Genomic DNA, 22,285 nt, shown 5'->3' with positions numbered 1-22,285 from the left:
CTACATATGCTGTAATAAAAAAGCAACTGTCATAAAAATGCATGAAATGAAATATCTGTTTATTTTTCCAAAAATTAAAAAAAAAAAATTGTGTGGGCTCCCGCATAATTTTAATAACCATCAAAGGGAATGCCGACGGCTAAGGGCAGATGTTAAAATTCTGGGAAGGAGCCAATAGCCATAAAGGTTCCCAGGCTATTAATATCAGCTCCTTTACTGGCTAGTTTATAGGGGAACCCCAGAAAAAAATTTACATGGGGTGCCCCTATAAAATTGGACCAGCAAAGGCTAGGCAGACAGCTGGGGGATGATATTAATAGCCTGGGAAGAGGCCATCGATATTGACACCCACCAGGCTAAAAACTGATAGGCGTCTGGGTTCTGCGTCTGCTCTGCTGGAATCCAGAGCCTCACATTCTGTGGTCACTTGCTGTCTATCTACTGCAGAGAAGATTACTTTGCAGCAGACCGCTACAGAGACTAAGTTCCTCTGTGCTCCTACTGGGCATGCTCACGAGGCGATCTCCCATTGGAGATCGGGAATCATGTGCCCAAGTCCTGCTCCAGATCTCATTGTTCCATCTCGGAGATCTGGAAGGTCCCACACGGCTATAAAAAGCGTGCATGACCGTTCGGCCATGCGCTAGTATAGACTTTTCAAGCTAATGTGTGAATGGTGATGGATGTATCTCTGGTGACTGACTCATTTGAAACCCCTTCCCTCTGATATTACGCATGTGGATAGGGAATTAGTGCAGCAGTCAGCACCAGTCAGTGGCAAGCCTTAGGCCACTGTGCACACCGCACCTCTACTCTAGCGTCCGACATTGTGCCTGCTTCCTAGCTTTGTCGACTAGCGGCCGTGCCCTATGCCGCGCTGCAGTTGCAGCCCTCCTTGGCGTCCGCAGTAGCAATGCCGCACACATGGTAGGTCTAGACGGACGCAGCTCCTCTGCCTTGGGTCCTGCTCCTGTGACCAGATACTATGTGTGCATTTCCCTGTGGTCTGTGACACGAACAGGCTCAGCGTTTTCGTATGTTTATGTTGCGGCGCCTCTGTGTGTGAGCAGAGCCCGCTTTGCGCACTTCGGGTGTAGACTAACCCGTGCGCATTATACCGCCATATTGCTCGTCTGTCATTACCTAGCAGTGGTGTAACATCTACTGCACGGTGGACCCCGAGCGGCGAACACACTTTATTATTTATTTTTATTTAGTGCGTTCCGCCGTTCCTAACATTATACTAGCGCCAGGGTCTGGCTAGTAATGGCAGATCAGCAGCAACTCCTTCAGTGCATTCGCCAGCTAGAGGGCCAGTTGGCTACTCTTGAGAGTGTTATCTCAGCAGCAAAGTCTTCGGAGGCTGCTGTACAGGTGATCGCAGAGGCGGTTTCACGTATGTCCACGTCCTCCCCTGCGCCGTCAGTTTCCCACCTCCCATTGCCCAATAAATTTTCTGGCGATTACGCTTCCTGTAGGGGTTTCGAGAGCCAGTGCTCTATCCAGCTGGAGTTACTGGCTGCGCGATTCCCTACGTAACAGGCTAAGGTGGGGTTTATTATTTCCCTTCTGACGGCAGGGCGTTTGAGTGGGAGCGTGGTGACCCTATGGTTCGGACCGCTGCTCAGTTCTTAACTTCTATCAAGCAGGTTTTCCTGGCACCATGGGTCATGCACGATACCTCTCTTCAGCTCCTTGCATTAACTCAGGGATCCCTCTTGGTCAGCCAGTGTGCCGTTCGTTTTCGGACACTGGCTTCCGAGCTGGAGTGGTCTGATAGAGCCCTCATCCCTGTGTTTTGGAGAGGTTTAGCTAAGCATGCTCTATCTACCAGAGAGGTTCCTGCAAGTCTGGAGGAGCTGATTGCCATTGCTACCCGTATTGATCTCCATTTCTCGTAGCGTGGGCTGGAGCGTGCTCAATCCAGATGGAGGGTTACTCCGGCTCCCAACCTCTTTGAACCTCTGGAATCACCCGAGCCAGAGTGTTCAGTCCCAGAGCCATGGAGGTGTCTCCCGCCAGTCTCGAGGCGCATCTGGCACTAAGCTACACTTGCGGCTATCACTGTCAGCACTCTGTTCCCCAGGAAAACGGGGCCCCGCAATTGCCAAACTCTGTGCCGCCGGGCAAGACCTTTGTCCCCCTCGCCTTCGGCCGAAGGTTCTCTCGTGGGCACACGCGTCCAGGGCGGGTTGTCACTGTGGCTACATGCAGACCACAAAACTCCTGGCAGGGTCGTATTGGTGGCCGCACAGGGCTCGGGACATTTAAAAATATATTCGGGCATGCGCCTCATGTGCTCGGGATAGCCTCCTTAAACAGAGAGTGGAAACGTCCGCCGACACACCGCGGCGTTCCACGTCAACCTATGCTCCGGGTGGTTTTGCCGATCCCGTTGTCTCCCACGTGTCCCTTCTTAAAACTGGTGATCTTGCCGCCTCTGATACCTTCCACGTGTCCCGGTTTTCCGTGTCATCTACCGGGACATCAGACTCGCTTCGGACGATTCTGAGACCTATGCCTCTGATGGGCACAAGGTGGTGGATTGGAAGGCTCAGAGGGGAGGGGGCCCTAGGGGGGGTAATGTTAGGCATCTGGGTTCTGCGTCTGCTCTGCAGGAATCCAGAGCCTCACATTCTGCGGTCTCCTGCTGTCTCTCTACTGCAGAGAAGATTACTTTGCAGCAGACCACTCCAGAGACTAAGTTCCTCTGTGCTCCTACTGGGCATGCTCATGAGGCGATCTCCCATTGGAGATCGGGAATCATGTGCCCAGGTCCTGCTCCAGATCTCATTGGTCCATCTCGGAGATCTGGAAGGTGCCGCACGGCTATAAAAAGCGTGCATGACCGTTCGGCCATGTGCTAGTATAGACTTTTCAAGCTAATGTGTGAATGGTGACAGATGTATGACTCTGGTGACTGACTCATTTGAAACCCCTTCCTTCTGATATTACGCATGTGGATAGGGAATTAGTGCAGCAGTCAGAGCCAGTCAGTGGCAAGCCTTAGGCCACAGTGCACACCGCACCTCTACTCTAGCGTCCGACATTGCACCTGCTTCCTAGCTTTGCTGACTAGCGGCCGTGCCCTACGCCGCGCTGCAGTTGCAGCCCTCCTTGGCGTCCGCAGTAGCAATGCCGCACACATGGTAGGTCTAGACGGACGCAACTCCTCTGCCTTGGGTCCTGCTCCTGTGACCCGATACCGTGTGTGCATTTCCCTGTGGTCTGTGACATGAACAGGCTCAGCGTTTTCCTTATGTTTATGTTTCGGCGCCTCTGTGCGTGAACAGAGCGTGCTTTACCGACTTCGGGTGAAGTCTAACCCGTGCGCATTATACCGCCATATTGCTCGTCTGTCATTACCTAGCAGCGGTGTAACATCTACTGCACGGTGGACCCCGAGCGGCGAAAGCACTTTATTATTTATTTTTATTTAGTGCGTTCCGCTGTTCCTAACAAAAAACATCTGCTCACAGCCTTCCCAGAAATAGTGCATCTTATAGATGCGCCAATTCTGGCACTTTGCCTCGCTCTTCCCATTTGCCCTGTAACAGTGGCAAGTGGGTTAATGATTGGGGGGGTTGATATTACCTTTGTATTGTCAGGTGACCTCAAGCCCACAGGTTAGTAATGTAGAGGCGTATATGAGAAGGCTATCCATTACTAACTCCATAGTTACATGGTAAATAAACACAAAGCAAGAATTAAGTTCTTTATTTGAAATAATCACACAGACTCCTTTATTGAATCTCAATTAACCATACTTACTGAATGCCTAATCCCCGACGCCATCACGTACTGCAACAAAAATAAAATAATAAACCAACATATAATACACCCTGTCCAATGTAGGTCATTACTGAATGTCCCACGACAATCTCTTGTGTAGAACAGTCACATCGGGAGATGTGAATGCTCTACCCGGCCTCCGGTGATACATTGACAGGAGGTAATCAGTCCCGCAGTGTATCACTGAGAGCTCACCAGAGTTCATGCTCTCATGGCACCGCAGCATGAGAATTTTCTCATGCAGCGGTGCCGCAAGTGAGAGCACCGGATCTGATCAGCTGATGAACTTCAGTGAACACTCACGGCAGCACAGTGTTACACTGGGGGAGCGATCACCTCCTGTCAGTGTATCGCTGGAGGCAGGGTACAGCGGTCACATCTCCTGATGTGACTGTTCTACAAGTGAGATCATCGTGGACTACGGCAGAAAAGTAAGTATATTTTGGTTTATTATTTTATTTTTGCTGCAGGAGATGAGGGCGTCGGGGATTAGGTGCTTGGTGAGAATGTATATTGTATGTAATTATGTAAATGTTTTATATTTTTTTTTACAAATGAACACAGGCGCCAGATGATGGGACTACTCTCCCATCATCGGCTCATGCTGACACTGTTATATTTGACAGGAGATATAGCCAGATGGGAGTAGTAGTCCCATCAGATGACACCTGGATACAAACACACAGACACCTGCCGACACCCACAGACACACACCCACAGAAAGACACACACACAGACACACACGCAGACACCCACAGACAGATGCAGACACCCACAGACAGACACAGACACCCCCAGACAGGACACCCCCAGACAGACACACACACACCCGCAGACAGATACAGACACACATAGACACCTGCAGACAGACACGCACATATTATCCGCTGACACATATTCTCCGCCCACACACTCTTCCTCCTTCTGACATGATTTCCTTTCTGCAGCGTTTTTGGCACATAAATTCACAGCAAATACGCAAACTTTTTTACTTACACCTGTGGTTTGGCTGCGGATTTGACTGACTCAATGTAAGTCAATGGGTGCATAAACACTGCAGATCCGCAAAAAGAACTGACATGCTGCGGAAAATAAAATTCTGCAAACAAAGATGGAAATTTCCACAGCATGTGCACACCAATTCTTTGCAGATTTAGTGCAATTCCGCGCAGAAAAAAACAATGCGGATCTGCAAAAAATCCACAACCTGTGCACATAGCCTAATCCTACAGTCTGTTTCTACACTATACACAATGCAAACTAGCAGAGATTTGCAGCATGTACTTGCAATGATAACACTTTGCTTTCAGACGAGCGGGGGAAATCGCGTCTAGCCCGGCACGCCGACACAGCATTTCCACATGTCTCATGTGGACTTAGTCCTCTACTGTGCCTCATAGTGTCAGTCCAAACAGGCTAATATCAACAGCACTCTCATATGGGATTTATACAATCCCTTTCTGTATATATATCCACCTACCAGTATATTTCCCTGAATGAATGAATGAATACTTGGTTTGATACCGGGTTACTTCACCTTGATAGCAGTCGGCAGACTGACGAAGGCCGATTGTGGGCCGAAACGTTTTTCTAGGACTGCATAGAAAATATATATAAAAAATAAAATAACTTCTTGTGCAAAGGATTATTCAGTCGATTGGGTCACTGGACTTGGAATGTGCATCCTGGGATTGATGTGCTGTCAGCTGATTTTTCTTTGCTTGGTCACTTCCCCCACCAAACCAGGGGAAGAGTCTTGAGGAGATCATTTGCATATTCCCAGTGCCTTCTGGGATAAGTGAAGAGTCTCCGCGAGCTCAACGATCGCTGGGTTTTGGCCGTTGCAGCTGAAAAGAGGAAATCGGAAAACCAGGGGAAGAGTATTGAGGAGATCATTTGCATATTCCCAGTGCCTTCTGGGATAAGTGAAGAGTCTCCGCGAGCTCAACGATCGCTGGGTTTTGGCCGTTGCAGCTGAAAAGAGGAAATCGGAAAACCAGGGGAAGAGTCTTGAGGAGATCATTTGCATATTGCCAGTGCCTTCTGGGATAAGTGAAGAGTCTCCGCGAGCTCAACGAGCGCTGGGTTTTGGCCGTTGCAGCTGAAAAGAGGAAATCGGAAAACCAGGGGAAGAGTCTTGAGGAGATCATTTGCATATTCCCAGTGCCTTCTGGGATAAGTGAAGAGTCTCCGCGAGCTCAACGATCGCTGGGTTTTGGCCGTTGCAGCTGAAAAGAGGAAATCGGAAAACCAGGGGAAGAGTCTTGAGGAGATCATTTGCATATTCCCAGTGCCTTCTGGGATAAGTGAAGAGTCTCCGCGAGCTCAACGATCGCTGGGTTTTGGCCATTGCAGCTGAAAAGAGGAAATCGGAAAACCAGGGGAAGAGTATTGAGGAGATCATTTGCATATTCCCAGTGCCTTCTGGGATAAGTGAAGAGTCTCCGCGAGCTCAACGATCGCTGGGTTTTGGCCGTTGCAGCTGAAAAGAGGAAATCGGAAAACCAGGGGAAGAGTATTGAGGAGATCATTTGCATATTCCCAGTGCCTTCTGGGATAAGTGAAGAGTCTCCGCGAGCTCAACGAGCGCTGGGTTTTGGCCGTTGCAGCTGAAAAGAGGAAATCGGAAAACCAGGGGAAGAGTCTTGAGGAGATCATTTGCATATTGCCAGTGCCTTCTGGGATAAGTGAAGAGTCTCCGCGAGCTCAACGAGCGCTGGGTTTTGGCCGTTGCAGCTGAAAAGAGGAAATCGGAAAACCAGGGGAAGAGTCTTGAGGAGATCATTTGCATATTCCCAGTGCCTTCTGGGATAAGTGAAGAGTCTCCGCGAGCTCAACGATCGCTGGGTTTTGGCCATTGCAGCTGAAAAGAGGAAATCGGAAAACCAGGGGAAGAGTATTGAGGAGATCATTTGCATATTCCCAGTGCCTTCTGGGATAAGTGAAGAGTCTCCGCGAGCTCAACGATCGCTGGGTTTTGGCCGTTGCAGCTGAAAAGAGGAAATCGGAAAACCAGGGGAAGAGTATTGAGGAGATCATTTGCATATTCCCAGTGCCTTCTGGGATAAGTGAAGAGTCTCCGCGAGCTCAACGAGCGCTGGGTTTTGGCCGTTGCAGCTGAAAAGAGGAAATCGGAAAACCAGGGGAAGAGTCTTGAGGAGATCATTTGCATATTGCCAGTGCCTTCTGGGATAAGTGAAGAGTCTCCGCGAGCTCAACGAGCGCTGGGTTTTGGCCGTTGCAGCTGAAAAGAGGAAATCGGAAAAACCGCGCGCCGATAGGCGCGCGAATTTTGGCTCATCTGTCACCGTTTTTAAGAAATCTCAAGATGGAAGAGGCCAGGAGCCATTTGGTGAGCTGCATTTCTTGCTACATGTTCACAGACTTACCAGTGGAAAAGCCAAACTTCACATGCCACAAATGCAAGCTTGTGTCCCTGTTGGAGGAAAAGTTGCAAAATCTTGAAGAGAGGTTGGCTACGTTGAAGATCATTAAGGAAGGTGAAGAGTTCTTGGACAGAGCAGAATTATCTCTTCATGTTACAGAAAGAGAAGAAATTCGAAGTGCACCTGAAGAAACAGAGGAATGGAGACATGTGACCCAGAGAAGCAGGAGGATCAGGAGACAGTCAGCACCCATACTGCTCAGAAACCAGTACCAGGCTCTCACGCAGGAAAATGATGAAGAAATACATCAGGATAAGACTTTGCCAACAAACAGCAACCTTGTACGCCTTCAGAGTCCTCCTGGATGGAGAAAGAAAAATGTTGTGAAGAAGAAACGGAGAGTGGTGGTCATGGGGGATTCCCTGTTGAGAGGAACAGAGGCTGCTATCTGCAGACCGGATATAACTTCAAGAGAAATGTGCTGTCTTCCAGGTGCAAAAATTAAAGATGTGTCTGACAGGATATCAGGACTCTTCAGACCTACAGATAACTACCCATTCCTGCTACTACATGTGGGGACAAATGACACCGCAAGAAACGACCTGGAAACCATCTGCAGAGACTTTGAAGACTTAGGCAAGAAAGTGAAAGAACTGGGAGCGCAGGTGGTCTTCTCTTCCATCCTCCCAGTGGATGGCCATGGAACAAGGAGGTGGAATAAGATTCTGCAGGTGAACAACTGGCTACGTCGATGGTGCCGTCAGCAACGATTTGGATTTCTGGATCACGGAGTGAACTACTTATACGATGGACTACTTGCTAGAGATGGGGTGCACCTTACGAAGACTGGAAAGCATGTATTTGGAAGTCGCCTTGCTACACTTGTAAGGAGAGCTTTAAACTAGAACAACATGGGAAGGGAAGCAAAAGACCAGAAAAAGCCATACACCTGACAAATGCTATTGAGAACTCTGCTAATAGAAGTGGAAAGGAAGAACAAAGACGAAAGAATCTAATTAATAAAAATATTGGAGAAAGAGAAACCAATCACAAACTAAAATGTTTCTATACTAATGCACAAAGCATGGGCAACAAACAAGGAGAATTGGAACTACTAACACAGGAAAAGAAATATGATGTCATTGGAATCACTGAAACTTGGTGGGACGATACACATGATTGGAATACAAGACTAGAAGGATACAACTTATTTGCAAGAAACAGACTTGATAAACGAGGAGGGGGTGTTGCATTGTATGTTAGAAACGCATATATCTGCACAGAGATTGAAGCTTCAGAGACTGGGAGTTCTGTGGAAACTGTTTGGGTAAGAATACAAGGACAGAACAATGGAAAGGACACCATTGTAGGCATTTACTACAGGCCGCCTGTGCAAGCTGAAGATATGGATGAACTCTTTATGCATCAAATGGCCAAGTTCTCCAAAAAATATGACATAGTTGTCATGGGAGATTTCAACTATCCAGACATTTGTTGGGAATCTCTCTCAGGCAAAACTAACAGGTCAAGGAAATTCTTATCCTCTCTTGCTGACAACTTTATCTTCCAAAAGGTAGGGGAGAAAACAAGGGGAACTGCTACCTTGGATCTAATCCTTATAAACAGGGAGGAAATGGTTGAGGAGGTAAAAGTGGCTGGAACCCTAGGAGGTAGCGACCATGCTATTTTAGAATTTTGGATAACTAGAGGCGGAAGACCTGTGAAGACTCAGACGTCAAAGTTAGATTTCAGAAAGGCAGATTTTAAGGGATTCAGAAAGATAATTGGAGGGATCCAATGGCTGGATATACTTAAAGACAAAAATGTCCAGGAAGGATGGGAAATCTTGAAAAATGAAATTCTCAAAGCACAGTTGTTAACAATTCCGAAAAGAGGGAAGAATAGGAAGCATTTAAGGAAACCAGGATGGGTGAACACAGAACTTAAGCACATGCTAAAAAGGAAGAAAAAAATGTTTATAAAATGGAAAGAGGGAGGCATATCTAAAGAAGAATATAATGCTGTCTGCAGAATCTGCAGGGCACAAATCAGATTAGCTAAAGCTGAAAATGATTTGAGGCTTGCAAGAGATGTCAAAAGCAATAATAAAGGATTTTGGGGATATGTCAAAAGTAAAAGAAAAGTCAAAGATGCTATAGGATTTTTACAGGATGAAAATGATGAAATGGTAAGACAGGATGTTGAGAAGGCTGAACTTTTAAATTCCTATTTTGCATCTGTTTTCTCTCAGAAAGGAAATGTAACACCAACTGTTATTCACTGTCCTATTAAGGGAATAGAAGAATCCAGGATATCTATAAACAGAAAGATAGTGAGGAAACACTTAGCTAACCTAAATGAATTCAAGTCTCCAGGTCCAGATGAATTACACCCCAGAGTACTGAAGGAGATAGCAGAAGAAATTTCTGAACCACTCTCCATAATCTTTGAAAATTCTTGGAGAACAGGAGAAGTGCCAGAAGACTGGAGAAGAGCAAATGTTGTTCCTATCTTCAAAAAGGGGAAGAAGGTGGACCCAGGCAACTATAGGCCGGTGAGTCTGACTTCTATACCAGGAAAGATCTTTGAACAAATTATTAAACAACATGTAAGTCAATACCTGGATAAGAATGAAGTGATCAAACAGAGTCAGCATGGGTTTGTAACTAATAAGTCATGTCAGACTAACTTAATTTCCTTCTATGACGGTATCACTGATTGGGTGGATCAAGGAAATGCTGTAGATATAGTATATCTTGACTTCAGCAAAGCATTTGACAAAGTCTCTCATACAATCCTTATTGAAAAAATGACTAAGTATGGAATGGACAAGGCAACTGTTAGGTGGATTCATAGCTGGCTTAGTGATCGGACCCAAAGAGTGGTCGTAAATGGCTGCACATCCAGTTGGAAGAATGTCTCAAGTGGGGTACCACAGGGCTCTGTCCTGGGCCCTGTATTGTTCAACATCTTTATCAACGATTTAGATGAAGGAATTGAGGGTAAACTGATTAAATTTGCTGATGACACAAAGCTAGGAGGGATAGCTAATACTAGAGAAGAGAGAGAGAGGATTCAAAAAGATTTAAATAAACTGGAGAAGTGGGCAGTAACTAACAGAATGGTTTTTAACAGGGAGAAATGCAAAGTACTACATCTGGGCAATAAAAATGAAAAAAGCATATATAGAATGGGAGGAATAGGGCTAAGTGACAGCACATGTGAAAAAGACTTGGGTATACTAATAGATCACAGACTGAATATGAGTCAACAGTGTGATGCAGCAGCAAAAAAGGCAAATGCAGTTCTAGGATGTATTAACAGAAGCATACAGTCTAGATCACGTGAAGTCATTATTTCCCTCTACTCCTCTTTGGTCAGACCTCATCTGGAATATTGTGTCCAGTTTTGGGCACCACATTTTAAAAAAGACATCAACAAACTGGAGCAAGTTCAGAAAAGAGCGACCAGAATGGTGACCGGTCTGCAAACCCTGTCTTATGAGGAAAGGTTGCAGGATTTGGGAATGTTTAGTTTGCAAAAGAGAAGACTGAGAGTAGACTTAATTGCTGTCTACAAATATCTAAAGGGCTGTCACATTGTAGAAGGATCAACTTTATTCTCATTTGCACAAGGAAAGACTAGAAGCAATGGGATGAAACTGAATGGGAGGAGACACAGATTAGATATTAGAAAAAACTTTTTGACAGTTAGAGTGATCAATGAGTGGAACAGGCTGCCACGAGAAGTGGTGAGTTCTCCTTCAATGGAAGTCTTCAAACAGAGGCTGGACAGACATCTGACTGGGATGATTTAGCGAATCCTGCTTTGAGCAGGGGGTTGGACCAGATGGCCCAGGAGGTCCCTTCCAACTCTACGATTCTATGATTCTATGATTCTATGATTCTACCTGTCCGATGCTCACATGATCACAGGCATTTGCCTTGGACACCTGACAAAACCTTGGTGACATTTCTTGTATAATCCAAAATCAGCTGTAATGTGTCCCGCTCTGAACTCTCATGATTATTTGGGACACAGTTTAACCTTTGCCCATTCCTGTGATCCAGATCTTATCGTTTCTGTTTTTTACCTTTGGACATTGTGCTAAACTTTAACAACCCCTCCAAGCATTCGCCCCGATGGACATAGTTTTGGCCAGCAACCTGAGGTAAAAGTAAGGGATGGTAGTTCCCTTAAAGGGAACCTGTCACTAAATTCATGCTGCTTGTCAAAGACTGGCTTCCTCTATGTCCCACTACAGTTCATTGATAGGTCTTTCATAAATGTGGGCATAAAGAGAAGGCTGGTAGTGCAATAAGAGACTGCGCTGCTGTGGTAGAATTCAAGATTTCTTTATTGCCAACGCATTTCCTGAGCCAGTCCCAGCTCACTTCATCAGGGCATGTTACAGAAGATCATTGGAGGGGTATATATACAAAAAAAAAAAAAAAAAAAAAGGGGGAGGCGCCAAGAATAGTGGGGTGACACGTCAGCATGGATACATATACATGAATCATACAAAACAATAAAACTTTATTACAACCATATTAAAAACGATATTTAAAATGCCATAAAAAGAGTGTTGGTATAAAAAACGTGATTAAAAAATAAAAAGACATGGGAGGATCACAAGTAAAAGAATAAAAAATGGCTCTCGAGTCCTAGGATGGATTAGAACTTGCCTCAGAGGATATAACTCATGGTATTAGTCCACTATGCTACATGTGAAACTGGACAGTAAGGAGAAAATGGTTAAAATCATGTGTAAATAGCTAAAACTAGTCTCAAATATCTTTTTTCTAGGTGGAGAAAAGAGAAGAACAACAAGAAGAAACTCTCTGGAATAGGTGATATAAAAATGGTTAAAAATTCAGTGTTAAGACTTAATAAAAATAAAAAAAAAATTCATGGGTGAAAAAAAAAAAAGCATAAAATTTTTTTTCTTTAAAAAACGAAGATGATGATATAAAGGAATTGAAAGGATACGATATTAAAACACAGGGTCAAAATAAAATCAATAAAAAACATCATTGATGATATTAAGACCATTGGGCTCAATAGATTTGAGTTTGTAGATCCAAAAAAATTCCTCTCTGCATAGTGATTGAAACCTATTGGGTATGTGGTCTGGTATGTGATCAATGGGATAAATGGTGGCTTTACTGAAATCTATGGAATGTGTGACGCATTGGCAATAAAGATATCTTGAATTCTACCACAGCAGCGCAGTCTCTTATTGCACTACCAGCCTTCTCTTTGTACCAAGTCCTTGGACCTCGTGCAGACTGCTGCAGCTGTTTTATGCGATTATAGGTGTTGTGACTTTCACAACCCTATCAGGTGAGCCTAACACTTGCTGTGCACTCATCTACTTTCCATACAGACCTACGCATTGGAAGCGCCCTGTCTCCCCCTTTTCTTTTCTTAAATGTGGGCATAGAGAGAGACGTGTTAGTCAACTGTAGCAGGGTGGCGAGAAGACAGCTCGGTGCCAGACAGGACTTGTCACTTCTCTCCCTTTGTCAGAATAATAAAAAAATTACAAAAACAAATAAAGTTAACTTTTTGGTGACATTTGCATACACAGTATATGCAATGTTAATGCTAAAAAGTTAGTGTGATCTACTGTATATGGATGGTGAGGATATAACTACATTATTGGTGACTAGAGACGTGCAAAATCCCCAAAAATGGGGCTACTATTTTGCTGGATTCAAAAGGGCTAGGAACGGTTTAAAAAATTAAATTGAAAAAATAATATGCACCTCTTCCCAGTCCTCACCTGCTCTTTACAGTTCACTGTCTAGTTCTCACTGGTCCAGTTTCCGTCACAGTAGTTCTTTGGTCTTCTTCACAGGTCCTGTCCAGTCTTTAGTACCACAGACGCTGATTAGTCACTGATGAGGCCATGTACTATGTAATAACAAGACAAAGTCTAGACAACGCTGGAGGTGTAGAAGACTGGACAAATGTGGCGCCCCTGAGGATTCAGTTGCCACAGAGGTACTGCACCTCCTCCTGAGATGTGGTACCCCACCATCCAGGTAGGTTGGAGGCTCCTGACCACGCTCCAACACTTGCATCCCACACAACACAGTAGTTCAGCAAAGCCACATTGCGGCTCCCTGCTTGGAGTGTAGCAGAGCTCCTTTGGTGGCTCCCTGCTTGGAACACGAAACGTGCTGGGAGGCGGGTGGAGTTAGAATACATAAAAGAGCGGGAAGGTTTAGGAGTGAGGCAGTCAGTCGAGTTCAGTGGAGTTGAGTGGAGAGAGTGAGGAGAGAAGATCCCTGGAAGAGGGATGGAGGAAGGAGGTGCTGCAGCAGATCTCAGTGACCTGGGTCTGCTGGCACGGGAAAGGAAAGAAGGAGAAAGACATTGAACAGAAACCTGATCTTCCATAAGAAGGAGAGACTAGTACGGAACGTAGGAGTAAAAGGGAACAGAGGACGTGGATTAGGAGAGAACCCTGCCTAGAAGTTCTAAGCGCAAGGCCGGGGCCTGGTCCCCGAGGTTTTATGGATACTAATGGTCCTGCAGCAGACACCGGTGGAGTAGTGAGCTGTAAATGCACTACTCCCATCTAAGACTTGGGGGCACAACAGCAACTTGGATAGTGAGCCGGGACTCAGGAGTAAGGAGTCCCCGAAGCAGGCTACAGCTGTCTGCCATACAAGTATAGCTCTTGGGAACATCTGTCAGGAGGAACTCCAGTGTAACTCAGTAATAGGAGTACTTCACACCAAAGGCGCTATAAGAGGAGACGTTCCGAAAGGCACATGTTGGCGGAGTTTTGGAAGGGAGCATTCCATCTGACCTGGAGGTTGACTGAGTCCCTGACCCGGAGGACACAGCACGGAGGCAGGCACCTGTGTGTACTACAGACTGTGAGTAAAGCTTTGGAACTACATGCCCTGGTGTCCTCCAATTATTCCTGCGCTAACACACCCTGCACCATTACATCTGGGTACCAGCTTCTACACCGCCTGTGCCTCTCCTCTACCCCTACATCTACACTGCCCTGGGACTACAGCTCCACCTGTGACGAGATTCACCATCTTGGCTGCAACGCACCACCAGTCCCAGAGGATCTGCATGCAGCGTCGGCTTAACATCTTACTTGCCGAACACCACAGGTGGCGTCACAAACTATTCATTTAGTCAACTACATTCCACCATGTCAATTCCCCCATTACTTCGGTGCCCAGGGCCACGGACCGGGTCACCGCTGCTGTGACACATCCCGCTGACACCGGCCTGGTACCGAGTACCCCACGGCCCTGGGAGGGTGACCCACAAGATCTTTGAAGAAGATAGAAGACCTGTGGACTGAAATCTGGACTGGGTGGCAGCGTACTAGGAAGATTCAGTCTAACAGCTCATTCAGACGTCTGTGTGGGGAAGGTGACTTGATGGACAGACTTGACTGGTAGTAGGCGGGGACGGTTTGTGCATTAGAGACGGAGATTGACAGGTTAGAGGGGTGACAGCTAGGAAAGGGATATAGGAGAGTGCAGTACCGAGAAGTGACTACAAGATGGCAGTGGCAATAAACGTTCAGGTCCGGACCTGTGTGTGAACGAGCGTGTATGGGTGGCCACCAAAAAACATCCAGTGAAAGTGTGTTGTGGAGTGTTACCAGCTCATACCAAACATACACATACACAACTTGTTCCCCAGGTCGGCGCTTCGGAGATATGTGGTGCCTCCAGAAACGTTGCCAATACCAGCAGGCTCATTTGTCATCAACCTGACGTGCAGGTAGTTGCTGGGGTGAACTCTGGGTCTAGGCGTCCCCGCTGTAGGTGGTTCCCTTATGAGGAGCGGTCTTGAGGGTCCGAAGGTCCTTCATTAAGGGGAGGGTACTGTCATAATCCATGCTGGATCAGGACTGATATAAAGCAAAGGTAACCTTTTTTTTTCTAAGCTGTGCTTAGGTTAAGTTTGCCCCCAGTGGTGGTGAGCATCATTGCACTCTGTTTCTTTAGTTAAGTACACATGATTAGATTGCAGGTGTGATTGCTGGCTCTGCTATAAAAGAGTCACAGGTGTTGCAATCAGCATTGGTGATAGTATTCATTTCAACCATCCTTGGTGGAGGAAGGAGCTGGAGAACATTCCTTGCAGCACTGTCTTAGCCCTGGTGTGGAAGGAGTCATAGGGGATTTCCTTGTAGCTCTGACAGAGCTTGGTGGCAGTGATTCAGGAGGAGAGCTGCATTCTGGTGGTGGACTCTGTTGCCAGGAGCAAGTGCAACAGAGTAAAGCTAAGTGGTGTTTCCCTGTTTGTGTTTTTCCTTCGTGTGTATTAGTACAGCGGTGGGGCCAGTGCCTGCGCCACCCAGCTCCCTAGCAAGGGATAGGTGTAGGGTGTGCTAGGGTGACAGGTATCCTGAGCGGCGCCTGGTGCGGAACTGGCATAGGGAACGTTAGAAGCGTTAGGGACACTCACTCAGGGGAGTGCAGAAGGTCTCCACGTCCCCTTTCCCTATCGCAGGGCCCACCGTTGTAACTGTTTTCCCTTCCCCTTGTCCTGTTGTTTACAGTTACCGGCCTGTGGGTCGCGTCACGCAGGATGGGTCCACGTGACATTATCACCAGCTGACAATTTTTTTTTTCTGCTGATCCATGGACCCAGTTCAGCCCTTTGCCCAAATGCTGCAGACCCTTACTAATGAGATTAGGGGGCTGCACGGAGGGTTGTTGTGGCAGCTGCGGCTGTTGGTGGGCTCGGGGGGCTTGGTTCAGGAACAGGCTCAGCCAGAACCCAAGATATCCCTCCCTGACAGATTTTCTGGAGGGAGAGATCAATTCTTGGTATTCCAGCAAGCCTGTAAATTTTATTTCAGGCTGCGCCCTCATTCATCAGGGAGTGAAGAGCAATGTGTGGGAATCATTATGTCCCTTCTTAAAGGGGATCCCCAATCCTGGGCCTTCTCCCTACCGGACGATTCTCCATCATTGGTGTCCGTGGATGAGTTTTTTGCGGCTTTGGCGCTTGTGTATGGGGATCCTGATGGCGTCGCCCTGGCGGAATCTCAACTCTGTAGGTGTAAACAGGGAGCCCGGGTTGCTGAGGAGTACTGCTCAGAGTTTAGGAGGTGGGCCACTAACACTCAGTGGAATGACCCTGCACTTTGGAGTCAATTTGTGCAGGGTTTGTCTCCAAAGTTGCAGGATATTCTGGTGCAGTACGCTGCCCCCAGGTCGCTGGAGGCCGCCATGTCCCTTGCCATCCAGGTGGATAGACGCCTCAGGGAAAGACATATACAAAAAGTGCCCCCTGATGTCCTCGCTAGGGAGGATGACCCACCAGTACGGAAGGAGGAGCCCAGGCAGCCCGGTGTTGTTGATACAAAAAAGGGGGTGTATGCGGCTTGTCGTGGTGGGGGGGTATGCTTTTCCAGTGGGAAGCCTGGCCATTTTATGAGAGCCTGCCCAGTTCATGCCAAGTCTCCAGACGAACCTATGCAAGTAGGAGTAGCTAGGTTGTATTCGGAGCTGCCTATGGTTCGGGGAGTGGTGTCGGCATGTTTGTACTGTGGGCACACTGGTCATGTCTTGAAGGCTTGCCCATTGTGTGCCCAATTATCTGTGCCATCTGAGAAGCCGCATTCCCCTGGTCGCTTGGAGGGAGGCGACCAGGGAGTATACATTTCCTCCATTTTGCCCTCCCAAGGTACCATGTAAACAGAGGTCTTGGCTGGCGGGGTACCGGAGGTGATACCGTTGCTTGTGGACAGCGGAGCAGGAGTCAGTCTGGTGGATGCTCGCTTTGTCCAGACTCATGGTCTGAGGTGTAGGACGCTAACCCTGCCTATAAGCGTCCAGGCCATAAACTCTGTTCCACTGAGCCAGGGGAGCTTGACCCAAGTCGTAGAGAATATCCATCTGCGTATAGGACATCATAAGGAGTCCTTGTCATGCTACGTCTTGGAGGGAATGCCAGTACCTATCGTTTTAGGCCTCTCTTGGCTGAAAAGACACTACCCGGTAATAGATTGGCGAGCGAGGGAAGTGGTCAGCTGGGGGCACTCGTGTGAGGGCTGCTGCCTAGGGACTACTGTCTCTGCCGTCTCTCTTCAACGGACCCCTTTCTCTCCAGTGAGAGCAGCAGATGTGCTGCAGGAGAGTGGGGGCAAGTCTCAACACTCGCCATTGGCCAACCCTGGGAGGCGCAGACCTCATGGTGGAAGAGGTTGGAGGGTGGTGTACCCCTTGGTGAAGTGCGGGGGGTGTGAGTGTGGTGACACAGGGGGACGCCTCTGTTGTCAATCCCAGAAAGAGTTCTCCAAATGGTGACAAACGAACGAGTGGCAATAAACGTTCAGGTCCGGACCTGTGTGTGAACGAGCGTGTATGGGTGGCCACCAAAAAACATCCAGTGAAAGTGTGTTGTGGAGTGTTACCAGCTCATGCCAAACATACACATACACAACTTGTTCCCCAGGTCGGCGCTTCGGAGATATGTGGTGCCTCCAGAAACGTTGCCAATACCAGCAGGCTCATTTGTCATCAACCTGACGTGCAGGTAGTTGCTGGGGTGAACTCTGGGTCTAGGCGTCCCCGCTGTAGGTGGTTCCCTGATGAGGAGCGGTCTTGAGGGTCCGAAGGTCCTTCATTAAGGGGAGGGTACTGTCATAATCCATGCTGGATCAGGACTGATATAAAGCAAAGGTAACCTTTTTTTTTCTAAGCTGTGCTTAGGTTAAGTTTGCCCCCCAGTGGTGGTGAGCATCATTGCACTCTGTTTCTTTAGTTAAGTGCACATGATTAGATTGCAGGTGTGATTGCTGGCTCTGCTATAAAAGAGTCACAGGTGTTGCAATCAGCATTGGTGATAGTATTCATTTCAACCATCCTTGGTGGAGGAAGGAGCTGGAGAACGTTCCTTGCAGCACTGTCTAAGCCCTGGTGTGGAAGGAGTCATAGGGGATTTCCTTGTAGCTCTGACAGAGCTTGGTGGCAGTGATTCAGGAGGAGAGCTGCTTTCTGGTGGTGCACTCTGTTGCCAGGAGCAAGTGCAACAGAGTAAAGCTAAGTGGTGTTTCCCTGTTTGTGTTTTTCCTTCGTGTGTATTAGTACAGCGGTGGGGCAAGGGCCTGTGCCACCCAGCTCCCTAGCAAGGGATAGGTGTTGGGTGTGCTAGGGCGACAGGTATCCTGAGTGACGCCCGGTGCGGAACCGGCATAGGGAACGTTAGGAGCGTTAGGGACACTCACTCAGAGGAGTGCAGAAGGTCTCCACATCCCCTTTCTCTATCGCAGGGCCCACCGTTGAAACTGTTTCCCTTCCCCTTGTCTTGTTGTTTTAGTTACCGGCCTGCGGGCCGTGCCACACAGGACTGTATCACGTGCCGCGTCTTGTTGTTTATAGTTACCGGCCTGCGGGTCGCGTCACACAGGACGGGTCCACGTGACAGATGTGTTGCCCTCTTTATGCACTGAAGATAGCATGTTCCCTGAGTTTTTCCAGCAAGATGGTGAACCACCACATTATGAGTATATGGTCCGAGCATTCCTACAAGGAATCTGACCCCCTTAGACTAGCATTTCTTTTGCAGTGTTGATATCAGTGTGACAAGAGCGGGAGAAGGGGGATGCATTAATAATCCAACACAATGGGAAGCACTTTTAACACATTTTATAAGTGGTCATAAACTTGTAAATAACTCATGAAAGAATAAAGTTATGTTAAAACCAAGCAAACCATTGTTTTTCTTGTGAAATTCTCAATAAGTTTGATGTGTCACATGACCCTCTTCTCTTTGGAAAAAATTAAGTTGGATCCAACATGGCCAACTTCAAAATGGCCACCATGGTCACCACCCATCTTGAAAAGTTTCTCCCCTCCCATATACTATTGTGCCGCAAACAGGAAGTTGATGTCACCAACTATTCCCTTTTCGCTTAGGTGTATCCATATAAATGGCCCCACTTTATACTATCAGGTGACTATAAAATATCAAACTTTTTATTTACTAGTTTTGTTAGCCTCTATGAAATTAATATGTTGGCTCATTCTAATGCCATACACAGTTCTGATAATAACATATACATCCGTGCAAAGCTTTGGAGCTACTACTTGACGTTGAGGCACTCCTGTCTATGTTCCACAGTTGGAAATCAATAAATGTCTACTATGATAGTTTTATATAGATTGCTATCCTTGCAATCCATAATTTCCTTTACCATGGAATATTGTTCAAGTGTTTTACTTACCATAACCCTGGAAAAACTTCTCCAATATAGGTATGTTTCCCCGGGCACCAAATACTTCTCCTTGATCAATAAGTGCCTCTTTCATTACCTCGTATCCGCAGAGAACGACCACTGGCCGAGAACCAAAGTACAGGGTGTACACTGATCCATATTGAGACCAAAGCTGAAAAACAAATTATACATCGACATTATTCCAAAATGTAAGTAAAATAATCTAAAATGTTCCTTTCCCTTTGTTATGGAGAAATAAAGGCAACTGACCTTCATGAGAGAGGTAACCATTTTCCCTCTCCTAATGTGCAGCAATGTTCCTATGAGAGGCAGCGGTGTAGGACCAGGAGGAAGGTTACGTTTTCTGTAAAAGGTGTCCCATGTTGAGTATATGACAATGGAGATGAGGATCAGGATTCCCATCCATGTAATGTCCATGTTCACAGATCTAAATCTCACCCTGACTGCACTCAAATAGCTCTCCAGCCAAAATGTGTGAAGAAATACTGTAGACATGAGTAGGCGGAGACAGCATGATGAGGTTCCACTAGATTTAATATTAACTCCTTATTAACAAGTTATATAATTTGTTTACTTGTATAGAGATTTTATGTAATACTATTTGCTTTTGCCTTCCTTGTTGACAATTGCAATCAAAATTATTGCACCCTCATTGCAAATTAAGTTAATTAGTAAAACTTACAAACGTTTCTGCTGATTTTAATAAACCAAGCAAAAACAATGTAAATAGCTCAACACAACTATTATAATTGGTGGTTTCCCTAATTTCATTTCAAAATGTCACTTTGACACTGCAGTCTCAGAATTATTCACCCCTTCATGACAAGTGTCTTTTGTTCTTAATAGAATACCTCGAGGGCTGTAATAACCTGCTGCAAATGTGATGCATAGTCAGACACCAGTTTCTGGTAGCATTCCTCAGGATTCCTCATGGGCAATGGCACCCACGTTACAAATATTCTTGGGTTTGCATGAATCAGTCACCTTCTTCTAATCCCACCAAAGATTTCCTATGGGATTCAAGTCGGGCATTTGTGATGACCACTACAGAATGTTTCAGAGCTTCTTCTGAAATCAAGCCTTGGGGACTTGTCCTTAAGTTTTCGATCAATTATCATGTAGCTGTTGTAGATTTTAACTGGAACTATAAAGAATGAAAAATCTTGGAGCGTATATTTTTTTTTAATGTTTTCTGTTGCGCACCTGTTTCAGGTCTGGGCTTTGCTTCCCTCACCCCGCTCTGCTAAACTGTGTTGTGCTCCATGTCGGGCTTTGCAGATGGCTGGTATGATTCCATGTGATCATCTACTTATACCAAGACACACACCTGTGTCTTGGTATTAAGACTTTTAATTTGTCTGTGCACAGTCATCTGTTTGCATGCGGGTTTCAATACCTCAGTTACCTGTCTGCTTGCGGCTTCCAGTACTGAAGCAAATTGTCTCCTTGCGGCTTTCAGTACCTCTGCAACTTGTCTGCTTGCAGCTTTCAGGACCTCAGCAACTTGTCTGTCTCATGCATTTAATACCTCAGTTGCTTGTTTGCATGCGGCTTCCAGTACCTCAGCTACCTGTCTGCTTGCGGCTTTCAATACCTCAGTTACCTGTCTGCCAGGGCTTCCAATACCTCAGTTATCTGTCTGCCTGTGGCTTACGGTACCTCAATTACCTGCCTGCTTGTGACTTCCAGTACCTCAGCAACTTGTCTGCCTGATGCATTTAGTACTTCAGTTTCTTGTCTGCCTGCAGCTTCCAGTACCTCGGTTACATGTCTGCCTGCGACTTTCAGTACCTCAGTTACCTGTCTTCCTGCAGTTTTCAGTACCTCAGTTATCTATCTGCTTGTGGATTACAGTAACTCAACAAATTGCTTGCGACTTTCAGTACCTCAGCAACTTGTCTGCCTGATACATCTAATACTTCAGTTGCTTGTCTGCCTGCAGCTTCCAGAACCTCAGCTACCTGTCTGCTTGTGACTTCCAGTACCTGTTACCTGTCTGCTTGAGGCTTCCACAACCTCAGAAACTTGTCTGCTTGAGGAATCAAGTACATCAGTTGTTTTTGTGCCTGTGGCTTCCAGTACCTCAGCTACTTATCTGCCTTCAGCTTCCAGTATCTCAGCTACATGCCTGCCTGTGGCTTCCAGTATCTCTGCTATCTGTCTAAGGCTTCCAGTACCTCTGTTAGGCAGGGGTCACACATGTGAGAAACTCGGACGAGTCTCGCACGTCAATACCCGGCACTGCCGCCAGCACTCGGGAGAGAGCGTGCGGCTGCATGTAGTTCTATACCCGTTGCTCGGGTGGTCTCCGAGTATTTTGGCATGCTTGGAGATTTAGTTTTTGTCACCTCAGCTGCATGATTTGCGACTGCTAGACAGCTTGAATACATGTGAGGAATGCCTGTTTGTTAGGGAATCCCCACATGTATTCAGCTGGTCCACAAGTGGCAAATCATGCAGCTGAGACAGCGAAAACTAAATGTCATGATCCCAGTGCAGGTTTTGACCTGCACATCAGGGGTTAATGTCTTGAGCTCAGTGCAGGCTTTGACCTGCACACCTGGGCTTAATTACTTTGGCCTCTCTTTGGTTCAGGCAGAGCTTTTTATTTCCCTGAGATACTCCAATCCCTGTCTGTTATACTTTTGCCTTTGGCCGAGTGTTGTGACCCCTGTGTGCCAGTTCGTTGTCTTATAGCTTGCTTATATGGTTCTGATCCGGTTCTGTCCCCCGTTGTGAGTTTGCCTGTTGATTCTGTACTGTATATCTGCTTCTCTGGTTTTTGACTTCTTGGCTATGTCTTGACTATCCGTTCTGTCTTGCCCTTTGGTAATTGTTGTGCTATCTCGTGCTTTGACCCCGGCATGATCTG

General features: G+C 46.7%; 1 protein-coding gene across 1 annotated transcript in view; it reads right to left on the bottom strand.

The window, feature by feature from the left end:
- LOC141052036 (cytochrome P450 2G1-like) overlaps window positions 1-19,887 on the bottom strand; it is a 286,300-nt gene extending 266,413 nt beyond the window's left edge. The window contains exons 1-2 of the mRNA XM_073549215.1: window positions 19,663-19,887; window positions 19,402-19,564 (exon numbers count right to left, since the gene is read on the bottom strand). Of these exons, the coding sequence (XP_073405316.1) occupies window positions 19,402-19,564; window positions 19,663-19,830 (331 nt within the window). The 5' untranslated portion in view covers window positions 19,831-19,887. The remainder of the gene's footprint in view (window positions 1-19,401; window positions 19,565-19,662) is intronic.
- Window positions 19,888-22,285: the final 2,398 nt, after the last annotated feature.

Source organism: Dendrobates tinctorius, unplaced genomic scaffold, assembly GCF_039654945.1.
Source record: "Dendrobates tinctorius isolate UK_male_01 unplaced genomic scaffold, ASM3965494v1 ptg000158l, whole genome shotgun sequence".
In the NCBI taxonomy this organism is placed as follows: Eukaryota; Metazoa; Chordata; class Amphibia; order Anura; family Dendrobatidae; genus Dendrobates; species Dendrobates tinctorius.
Note: the sequence above shows the minus strand (reverse complement) of the source record. Positions and strands in the feature narration are given on the sequence as shown.